This window comes from Daucus carota, chromosome 1 (genome assembly GCF_001625215.2).
Source record: "Daucus carota subsp. sativus chromosome 1, DH1 v3.0, whole genome shotgun sequence".
Lineage (NCBI taxonomy): Eukaryota > Viridiplantae > Streptophyta > Magnoliopsida > Apiales > Apiaceae > Daucus > Daucus carota.
Window position 1 is genome coordinate 28,218,033 of NC_030381.2, and position 12,173 is coordinate 28,230,205.

At 30.7% G+C, this 12,173-nt stretch overlaps 1 protein-coding gene across 1 annotated transcript; it reads right to left on the bottom strand.

The window, feature by feature from the left end:
* Positions 1–4,986: 4,986 nt before the first annotated feature.
* On the bottom strand, positions 4,987–10,522 carry LOC108198932 (probable ADP-ribosylation factor GTPase-activating protein AGD11). Its single transcript, XM_017366709.2, has 10 exons — positions 10,262–10,522; positions 10,071–10,180; positions 9,262–9,393; positions 8,347–8,431; positions 7,372–7,447; positions 6,645–6,808; positions 6,385–6,565; positions 5,947–6,063; positions 5,757–5,852; positions 4,987–5,438 (listed from the first exon to the last, which is right to left on the bottom strand). The coding sequence occupies exons 2-10, from the start codon at positions 10,108–10,110 to the stop codon at positions 5,157–5,159; spliced, it is 1,173 nt and encodes a 390-aa protein (XP_017222198.1). The 5' UTR covers positions 10,111–10,180; positions 10,262–10,522; the 3' UTR covers positions 4,987–5,156.
* Positions 10,523–12,173: the final 1,651 nt, after the last annotated feature.

Below are 12,173 nucleotides of genomic sequence, written 5' to 3' on the forward strand. Positions count from 1 at the left end.
ATAATTCTCTTGGATCAGTTTGTTTTAAAGTCTAGTAGCAGTCAAACTCGAATACCAGATAACATTTTTGTATATATGTCACACAACATTACCCGATGCTACATATACAAAATTTTGAGAAAGTGAATAGTTCTGGACAAGATTTTCTTACCTTATAAGTATAGATTTTGTCACTGTTGTCATGTGAAGAGTTTCTGCCAAGATCTCATAGCCATGTAAAGATGCAGAGATGATTGCAACATAGTCCTATAGTTTTACATTTGCAACAAATTTTATTTAACACGGACCTCGCCGGTGAGTCTATTGTGGAAAATGGCGGGGTCGAAAAATGTTATTGTGAAAGGCCTGATGTGCAGATAATTTGTCGAGGCCTCGGCTTAAATGTATGAAGAAGGATGACACAGTTTCCAGACGGGTGGAACGGGTACGGTTACATGTTCAGGATTGAGGACCCACTTGAGCCTCGTTCAACTGGTGTGATTGATAAGATTACTGCTGAAATGATTGACTTGAAATGGGAGAATTCGTTCGAACTTGGTAATACATTCAAGGGATGGAATGACAGACCATGGACTAGATCTGAGTAATGTTATTTTCAAATGCGGGATATTTGTTCAAATTAACAGTAATGAATTCTAAAAATTTCATTAAACATCAACATCTAAGGGATGGATTGACAGACCATAGACCGGATCTGAGTATAATATTATTTTCGATTGCGAGATAGTTGTTCCAACATTAAAGAATTCAAAAAACTTGGGAGCATTCGCGCAAATTCCTTTAAGTCTCTTATACTTACATCATTAAACATTAATCTAGCTTCATGAGCATTGTGAACTACATACTGATAAACTCGCAGACCTTCTAATGCATATGTATAATCTTTTTGCCTTCACATATAGAAGATCAAACATTATTAAGATTTGATAACATTTCTACTCTTTAACATGTGTTCCACAGACCAATATATTGATTTTTGGGTTCACATCAAGATCAAACATTGTTCGAACTTGGTAATACATCCAAGGGATGGATTGATAAATCATGGACCAGATCTTAGTAATATTATTTTCAAATGCGGGATAGTTGTTCAAACATTAATCAATTCAAAAAAAATTCTCGTGATTATTAAATTTTATTCAACGGTAATGAAATTTTCACTAGTATTATGAAATTGAACAATGTTAACATTTAATGAATTCAAAAAAAATAGTTCTAGTGACTAATTTTATTGAAATGATAGCGAAATTTTATCATTTCTTTCATTGTTTGTTAAATACTATTGCCCTTGTTATGTTATATTTTTTCTATTTATTTTTCTTTTCATCATTGTTTATGATGTATTATTGGATTGGTTGATTCAGTTTACATTATTTTGGAAAATATATATTACTTGTTATTATTTTTCATGGTTCTGCTTAAATATTTCATGCATGTATCTGTAGGTTAATTAGGCAATAATATTAACTCATATTTTTTTAGTTGATTTTCCCATATACTTTTAGCGGCACAAGCACATGATTCCTACGTTTTATTTGAGAATTAGGAAAATCTCCTCCACTTGTTTTGCTGCCGAAACTTTCCAGGTTTCTTGTTACCACACTACCGAAGCCTTTAATGATTTTAAGGAATCAAAACATTTATTTTCTTTACTATAATACTGCTACTAATAATAATGTGATGTTAAATATTTTATGTTACATTCTATTGAGTGCGGTTTTTGGGAGATTGCAAAATATGACCAAGCGCATAGGTTAGCTTATGTTTTCTCATGTGAAGTCATCACTAGACTTTGTGGTCTTAACATATCATCATTAATTAGTTGGAGCTAATAAAAATCTGTCACCTAATTAAAAAATGATTGTTATTGAGTGCTTATAAGCACACATACATTTGAAAAAATCGTTAGTTGAATTGTGTTGAAGCATTTTTAATATCTGTTTGATTTTTTTATTGGACAACTTTGTTATGATGCTAATGCAGGGACTATGGTGTATAGAGTGTGTAAGGATCCCTATTGCACGTTGCACCTAGGGGTGAGCATTCGGTCGGTTCGGTCCCGCGTGAGCATTCGGTCGGTTCGGTCCGGGACCGAACCGAATAGACCGAGAACCGAAATTCCATTTTTCTCCGGACCGAACCACGGTTTGGTTCGGTCCGGCCCAAAAGAACCGAAATTAAAAAAGTAAAAAACAAATCATATTATAAATAAAGCTAATTTTTATGAATTATTTTAAAAAATAAATATTTATTAGTCACCAACACTTCATAAAAGATAGATTTAATTAAATTTACAAATTATATATTATTATTATAGTATATAAAAAATATATATATATATATATATATATATATTATATTGTTTGGACTATTCGATCTATTTGGTCCGGACTGAAATATTTTTTTAAGGACTGGACCGAATCGAATTTTATTTCGGGTCTATTCGGTCCGGACCGAATAGACCGAATTTCATGAAAATCACGACCGAACCGAATTTGCATGGTTCTGTTTGATTTTCCAGTTCCGGTTCGATTTTGCTCACCCCAAATTGCACCGTCGCACCAAATTCCGTCACTCTAGTCGACAAAAATATGTTATTCTTATTATCAAACTTTGATATAGTTATTCTGGTACGAGGGGTTCTCTTCAATCTTTTTGATTATATCTTAAATGTTTTTATTCAAAATATTGTTATCAAGATATTTCAAACCTATGCTATAATTAAGATGAAGTGACAAGGTTGTATTTTTTTTTGTTTCATTACCCCATTATCTCTTTAACTTCGCAATTTTCTTATAAAAATCCTTCTCAGGTTTACAACATACAGGTAATAGAAAAAGATGTTTGTGTTTGTTTCCCACATCCGGTGCTACACTTGATAGGCTCATGGGAGGACCTATGTTGATGCAAGAGGGTGCCTAGGCACCCATTTAGTCCTGGACTCAAGTATTAATATAGCATAGTTTTTGAACTTGGAACCAACTAAATTTTGGTAAGGAACCCACTAAAATTGACTACGAAGTCTAATTTTATTCAATACAACCCAAATTTTGAAACCCAAAACACTAAAAGCACATTGGGAAACAACTTTAAAATGTAAAATATTTTCTCTATGTGTGAATTTTACACATTTTTATTAATATTCTAAATATTTTTAATTTTATATTTATATTAGGAACCCACGGTAAAAAGTTTTTGGGTCCGTCACTAGATAGGCTTGAACTTTTGTCTATAATCATACTTATGAACACATTTTTCTTTTATGGAGTTTTTTTTAGGCCAATATCTTTGTATTTTCTATTGCTTAGCCAAGCTAGGCCTTTTCTCGTATGTGCTAATCAAGTAATACTTTTTCCCTATCAAATATGAATATGTTTTGAAATCTTTTTTTTTTTTGTAATACTTGTTCAGTGTGTTATTTAAGAAAATATATTAGATGAAAATAGTTTTATAACGATAGAATTTATGTGCTTCTACAATTAAAATTGCAGGTAATATTAATTTTGGATTAAAAAAAGAATCATAAAAATATATAAAAGACATAATTTGTTTTGTATTAAGAAGAAAAATCATAAATATGCAAGTAGATATCTGTTGACTTATAGGATTGAATATAAATTTTCTTCTAATTAACTGTAAAATCCCGTGATTTTATTTATTTATTTAAACATTTTATTTAATTAGTATTGTTATTATGTGTTGGATATTAGATTTAGAATGTTTGTATTTATATATTTAGATATTAGCATTAATTGGAAGCTTCTAGAATTTATTTTGTGTTAGTTACTTTGAATAATAAAATAGAGATAATTCTTTATTAATGGAAAGAAGCGTAGAAATATTTTCGATAATTGAAATCTTCTTGAGAAGACCTTATATTTGGAAATTGGTTTATGAGGTGGAGAAAATTGTGACCCAAGTTTGGAACTTCCTATTTACGATTAAGTTTTATGTGCTATATAAGAATCCCTCTAGAATCCGAATAAGTCGTACAGTAATTTACGTGGACGGGTATGTTTTCTTTTCTCTTCGATCTTTGCAAGTATATGTTGATTTGAGATATTGATTTCTTGTTTCTTGTCATGTGTATTTGATGTGAATATATCTTGTTTGCCTATTTGTTTATGCTGAAATTCGTATATAGTATTTTCTAATATCATTACTTAAATCAAAATCCACAAATAATATATAAGTCAAAGCAGCGGTCAACCCAATAATCAAAAGTCATAAACTTGGAGACGCAACTCTATAAATCCAAACCAATAACTAATAAACTCATCAAATTATTCTTAATAAATACTAAGTCTTTATTCTCTAAAGCAAATAATCACGAAGCATAAAATCCAAAAGTCCTCAATCTTATTCTCAAAATTCGGGATGTTACATTAACGGTGCTTATTTGTCCTCTATATGATCCAATGGATGATAAACTTTTGGTAGTAATAAGACCATGCAACTAAATTATACTCCTTAGGCTTATTTTATATAAAGATATAATTTGCTTATTATAGTATATTGTAGATAGGTGTATTTCCAATATAATAATTAGTTGGAGAATATTGAGTGATGAGTTCATAATTTTGTAAGAACATGAACACTTGTAATCTAAACTATTTAAATATAATATTTTTTAATTACAATAAAACAGATTTAAAATTTTAACATTTTTATTATATTTAATTTTACAAAAGTATTTTATTTAGATTGATAGACATGTGTATATGTGACTAATAAAATTTTGAACCAACTAAAGTATGATTGATTAATTCAGATTACAACTCAATCTACAAGTTCCAATTTATAAGATTTTTATTTATGTTTTTATGAGGTATTTTATTTTTTTCTATATATTTGTGATTTTCTTTACATTTTAGATTCTTAAAATTCTTTGGATTTCTATAAAGCTCGAACTCGATTGAAACCCCAAAGTTCGAGTTTGCATGGCTTCAATATTCCGGATCATTAAAATGAATCGAAAGAACTTAAAAGAAACGAGCAAAACATATTATCTTACAGATCATCAAAATGTCCTGATTGAAGCACAACAGTCAAAAAACATGAAGGATATTGTTGCTTTACCAATACAATTACACAATTCCTTCGCAAAGCTTCTGCTTCGTAGGCGTGATGAGCTATTTTTGTGGTTCCTTGGTCATCTATTGAGTGAGGGGAACGCATTCCAACTCGACTTGGAGCACTCCTCTCTCGACATTTTGAAGCTTCAAAACAATGTCCTGTTTAACCTTCCCATCTATGAGGCTGATGATGCCATCAGTCACTAAAGTGTTGTCTGCGCTTGACACCCATTTCCCCAGTTGCATCGAGTCCTCCATTTTAACAAGCTCGGTTGCTTTTGCAGCAGTGACTAGTGGTTGAATATCAATCTCGGCTTCTCCCATAAAATCATCATTTGTGAATGTATCTTTGTCATATACCAGCTGCATCATAATTTCGACAAATTTATGAATCTCCTAGTAATATTGCTAAACAAACTGTCCTAATAGTCTAGATACAAAAATTAAGTGCTCTCAGAGCAATTTAGGACTAGAAAGGCTTGAAAGAATACAATTTCAAATTCCAAATAGTCATTCATGTTGTCCTAATTTAACTATGAATGCACAAGTGTGATCATACAAGAGCGTACAATGTCAATTCAAGGTATTTTACAAATACTCTAGCGCTATTTTATGGACCTACTACTAATTAAAGTAAGACGAAAGATTAAATGGTGTTTGTGAAAAAATATGGAAAAATACCAGCTTTAGAGGAGGAACGCTTTCTGGAATTGACAACATGAGCTTTTCATTCCATACCGGGTTCAGATTATTTTTTATTACTCGTGTCCTCACTATCTGCAAGATAGACACGATTTGTTATGTAAAATATCTTGTATATATCAGAGCCTTCATTATATGGAAATGTATAAATAGGAGAACAAAGAATTACTTGGTTCCCCAACGAGAGGATGACATAAGGATCACTAGTCACCATATCCCGAACCGCTAGGTTAGTGCCTCTGACCACATTGACCTTTATTAGACCTATGAATTCGACCATGCCTGCCTATAATAGTAACACATTTTAGGCCATTTTATGGAGGTGAAACCGTAGCATGCTTAAAAAATGGAAGAGCTAATACAAGTGACAACTATTGACTTTTTTTAGTGTTTCTTTACTATATTATTTATCAAAACTTTCGGTGTTCGGTTAAAGCTTAAAAGTGTTTATGTTAATTTCTGTTGGTAAAATAGTGAAAAAAGTTGGGTTCCTTTGGGGAGTAGCCAAGGTCCATCTAGAGAAAAGGCATACATGTAGCACATTAATTTTTTAGAGGTGTTACGTAGAATAAGTAAACATTTCTTTTCATCCAAGAAGAACTATTACCATTGAAGTGCTCTTCTTGCTCGACTTATCAGATTTCCTCCAACTATAACGAAATGCTTGTCCAATACTATAGCCCTTATGATGACTATGTTTCTCAGCACTTTTAGATGATGGTTTGCATGGAAAAGGACAACATATTGATGTATCGGGTATCATAAATTGTTGCATCTCATATTTTCGCCTGAGTAAAGAATCAAGTCATATAAGTTTGCTATGTAACAACAACACAAGTTTGATTATGGCCATCATTACGACATTACCTTATAAAATCAGTGCGTTCCTCTATGGAAGCATCTGGTTTTGGCTTGCTCACATTTTCAGGAATATAAGCTTCATACTTTGAGTTTACAGCCGTATTACCACCCAGCTCTTCAAAAGCATCAACTTGTTCATTTGTCCACTCATCTAGCTTTATCGAAAACACCTGTTATATACAAGCAACAATTATTATCTTGTTTCCCTAGTTGTAACACTAGTTTACAAAATCCGTAACTGTTAATGCATCTACACATGCATGCAAAAAAAATAATTAACCACAAGTACAACTACATCATTAAGAGTCCATTTGGCTGAGTTTAAAATTGTGACTTATGACTTAACATGACTTAATGTGATAAGCTGGGAGTTTAAAATGTCTGGTTGGGTAATTTTGACTTTTTAAAGACTTATGAGTTATTAAAAATGTAATAATAAAAATAAAATTGATTTATGGGTAGGTTACGACTTATAGGTAACATTGTTTTAAAAAAAGTTAAAAAAATACCAACTCACTGAAAAAAGTACCTCAAACTAACTTCTGGCGGTAAGTCAATTTTTGACTTATTTCTAACTTTAAGCCAACTTTTGACTTATTACAAATACAGAATTTTTTTAGCTTAAAGTCGAAAATGGATTAAAGCCCGGGCATTAAGCGGATGCAAACATGCTTTAAGTTGAATAAATGATGACAAATGACAAGCTGGCCAGAAATGGGAATGGGTAATATACCTTTGAGATATGAACTCCGAGGCTCCTGTGAACTCCAGAACACTTGATACACATAAATGACCCGATATTCAAAGAACTGTAGATCAAAAATTGAGATGGTCATTACGAGCTTAAAATTTACAGCAATGATACAAGTTCCCTTGTATATATCATAGAGAATAAATAGGAACACTCTTAAATTTCTAAATGAATTTGGTTGTTCAGTCAAGTTCCAAGGGTTAAAGAGATACCCTCATTATTAGCCTTTGGGACTACCCTTCAGATCCAAAAATATACCATATAAAAAAACTCTATGCACCTCCATATTGATAGTTTGAATAATAATGGATGCATTGCTATTACCAATTAATTGTTTTTTTAATTGCAAGGTAGAGAGAGAATTGCAATAAATCTTAGTTAAAAATTTTCTTTGACCTTATTGAAATGTGATTTATTTTGATATAGAAAAGAATAATGAAAATGAATGAAAAGGTTATTTAATGGTAGAATTAACCAACAGTTTGAAGAATAGTCAAGGAACATGATTATTTAAAGAATATTCATCAAGAGACAGCTACTTTAGATCACTATTCAAGTTAGGGTGACATAGTTATCATTCATCTATCATTATGTCTAATCAAATGTAAGTAAACTAGTATCATGATTTTGCGACTGGATCAATAATCAAATTAAGATGAATAACTTCACTACTGAATCAGTATTTAAATTGAGGTTGAAACATCTAGATTCTAGCACATACCAAATAAATACTAACATTATATATTAAAGACTATTATCATCTTTAGTGCAAGATATTGACCAACACCAACGTAGAAAAATCGTCATAGATATTAATCATCCAAACTACAATTAACCCAGTTTTTAAGGATATATGCTAAACAGTTATTTATCATTCTAAAAAAAATCTAGACTCCTCCATAGCGTCTAAAATTATTTTCTATGTCAATCAAGGATATACTTATTAGTAATACTTACACCCATCTTGGCTCTATCGATCCACAGTCTGCACATAACGAATTGCCAGGTTGAGACAATAATTTGTCGAGTCTAGTATGAGGACCTGATGAATGAAGATTATATAGTTTTAGAAAATACATGAGAGCATCTTCAGAAATTAGTAACAAGGACATGGTCTAATGTTCTAATTAATGAGTTTTATACAAAAAAAGAGTGTAATAATTAGATATGTAAAGCGTATACATGCGAGCTTCTTCTTTATCCACGGGATCAATTTCGACTCACCAACTACACATGATAAAGAGTAGACTAGCATATAATGATTCAGAGAAACATGATACTAAAGTTGGACACTAGTTTTTGTCCGAAAACTGATAAAAAATTCTACAGGTAAGAAGATTTTAATTTACAACAAAAAAGCGGTAGGGGTAAGGGAGAAGCAAAAATTTTGAATTCCATATACGAGTTAAATTACATTTACAAGTCTTTTAATGGGTACTTCTACATATATTTTTCATTTGTAGATAAATCACTTTAATAGAACAAAGAGATCCATTATTGTCTTGTATTACTTGAATAAGTTAGATTTCAATGTATAACTAATGACAGGATCATATCATGTTAACAACTTAAAGAGCTAGTAGAAATGTCGTCTCTTTGGAATCATGTTGAGGTTTGAAACTGGCTCTTGTTGAATGAAAATGAGAAAGCTTTGAACATATATGATGATGACACTAAACGGTGTTGTAAAATCAATTTTGCACCAAAACTATGATCCACATTCAAAGCCAAAACTTTGTGAAAAAACATTTGTATTATGAGAACTAACATCTCTTGTTAGTGCTAAATTAGTGAATGTAAACTAATAGAATAAAGTGCCACAAAATTTATAAGACAAAAATGTAAGAGACATTAAACATAGACTAAACATACTGGAAGGTGTCTCTTCTGTACTTAGCCTGCAACTCTGTTTTGGTTGAAGATCTATTTCTTCTGTACTTTGCCTGCAACACGATTTTGGTGGAAGATTTGTTTCTAACCGTAATAAATCATAAAGACAAGGACCTGAAACAACAAATAAAAAGCTAAATGTCGTAATTTAATAATATCTATTAACTTTTCAATCATTATAATAACAATTTTCATTTTCCATTGGCCGAAAGCAAGGTAACATTAGGAATTAATATATTAGATGATTCAATGTAATGTATAACATCATGTAATAAATTGGAATACTGTATACATCAATAAAAGATAGTTGGCCTGAAAATATGTTAATTTGATCAATATTGTACTTCATAGACAACAACACATCAAGAGTCCTAGTCCTGGTGATTTAAAAACTAGTTTTATTCATGTAGTTTCTGTTATATTGCTTTGTCAACAACTCCATTCTGTTGGCTCTTCTTCGCTCATTAATTATGTTAATTAATTTTTTATTGAATCATGGATTTCCTCGTTTTGTTCTATCATAAGGATCTCAATTCAAATTTATGCTTCTTTTATCCTGTAAATAAAGGGGGCATAGTGCCCTAAGCCAATTTTCTCTATAGCTTAAATTCCACATCATCTTCTATAACAAAATTGTTTAAAACATATAACTTATGGCCTAACAACTAACAACTATATCTTTTAAAAAATAAAAACCGAAATTTGTTCAACATCATTTTTTAAATATTAAACTTTTAAAGAAGAAAAATTAACGAGAAAAAGTGAAATCGAAAGATCCATGTACACATTACCTGAATTACAGGAGGAGCTATCTGGTTCCTGGGTTGTCATCTCAGCTCAGGCCCAAAATTTCAGACCCCAACCAAGAAACAGCCCAGTAATCATAAATATAATCATGCATCTACATGCATCAAAGAAATTTATATATCAATCAAAAGATGGCATAACTGTAAAATCAATAAACAAAATAACTGGCTCTTACATATTAATAGCAGATGGGAAAACTCATCAGAAATGTATCACGCAAATCAAAATCTTGAAAACTTGTCTTGTTTCCTCCTGTCCACCGTATAGACAACGAAGAAGAAGATTGTAATGATGGGAATGTCCTGACAATAATGAGAATCTTGAAAGAAATGTCGGTCTGGAATTGTCTCAACTGTATTCAATGTTTTGGTGTAGATTATGTTCATGCAATATGTCAAAACAAGAAATATTATGGTGGTTGGACAATTACCACACCAGAAATAATGAATGTCATTTGCACTTTTGTATTACCATTGTGCTTACGTGGCCTTTTGGGGTCTCTAACGTTTCTCTTCGGTAATATTCTTTTCTTTTGTAATCATTTATTATCTAATTTATAGAGAAAATCAAATTTATAAAATATTTGGCACTGGTGTCATACCCTTAAAACATGTATAGTAATGTCATCGTATTTTCAGATTTGCCTTAAAATATGTGATTTCTTTTGATAATTAAACATACTTACGTCTCGTGTTTTTTTTACAAGAATCGAAACATCAACAACTTGTAAAGATAATGGGAGAGATATCATTGGATCCAAAAGTCATTCTCTCCACACTTGAAACGAGAACCATTTGTTATGTCACTGTTTATGTAGCTTTCTTCATTGGTGTTTTTGTGGACTTTGCTTAATAAAGCATGTAGCACTTAACTAACCACTATAGGAGCACAAAATAGACCAATCGAAATGGAGGCTTTCAAGAAAATTACAAACAATACAAAGGAAAAATAATTATTGTGGTGTGCAACGATCTAAGTCTCATCAAACGATTGTTGAAACATACATTTACCAACACTAGTGTAATCTCCTTTAAATAAAATGTTGCCTCTGTTACACTTCTAGTTGATCAAGAAGGAAGATGATTCTCAACATTTTTGCTTTAGCTTCTTAATATTCATTAGTATTTAGATCTCTGCTTTCAGAATTTATGTTAGTCAATATATTATGAACTATAGCCTCATATTTTATCTTCCTTTGCTATCAAATTTGTACCTCTCCAGTTTAAAGTATGAATAAAAATTATATTGAAACGTGTCCTTCTGAATAAATATCTTCTATCATAATTTATAATTGAGGTGTTCAGGTAGTTTATCAAATCGAGTTGAAATTTTGTATCATTCATTTAGTATTCAGTATACTTAATAATACTTTCTCTCCCTCGTCTAATAATGTTACGTTATTTTCTTATAAGAGTTTTACTATTATTTTTATAGAAAATAAATTCTTATGAAGACCTTTGTTTCATCGAAGATCATGGAGACCATGCAAAATTTTTAATTAAAATATTGAAAATGTATCTTACTGAAAACATATTATAGAAAGATCACTATTTCATTAAAAAAATATTAAAATCATGTATGCTCAATGAGTAAAACATGTTTTGTAATATGTAAAACATGTTTTGCAGACCAATACATTTTGCAATATTTTGTTTGCGAAATTTACATTATTTTTAAGATATTTAATAAAATAATTGTCTGCATATGTTTTATAAGATAATATTTATAATATTTTACATTCAGAATATAATTAGTCTCCGCGGTCTCTCAGGAAATAATGTATCCACTAAACTTAACTCAAATTGGATAATATTATATAAATGTTCTAATTTTAGCCTAAATTACAAAAGCTCTAATGCGAATTTAATAACCATCCTGATAATTAGTGATCCTCCACTTGTTCTTTCCAACTTATATAAAGGTTCCAACGAGAATCATACATGATACATATATCATGTTAGATAAATGTACGATCAAATCAGAAGTTAGATGCTGGAAGAGCTAAGCTTTGATTGCCCGACCACTTAAACAACTGAATCAAATCATGGATATACATTTAGATTGAAGAAGTAAAGTTTTAAAATTTA

What these genes read in the sequence shown, in the direction of transcription:
- LOC108198932 (XM_017366709.2), bottom strand. Translation starts at nt 10,110, where the DNA reads ATGACAACCCAGGAACCAGATAGCTCCTCCTGTAATTCAG. An exon ending in TACAGAAGAGACACCTTCCA is followed by an intron (nt 8,432 to 9,261) that starts GTATGTTTAGTC and finishes TTCATTCATCAG; the next exon opens with GTCCTCATACTAGACTCGAC. An exon ending in TCGGAGTTCATATCTCAAAG is followed by an intron (nt 6,809 to 7,371) that starts GTATATTACCCA and finishes TGTATATAACAG; the next exon opens with GTGTTTTCGATAAAGCTAGA.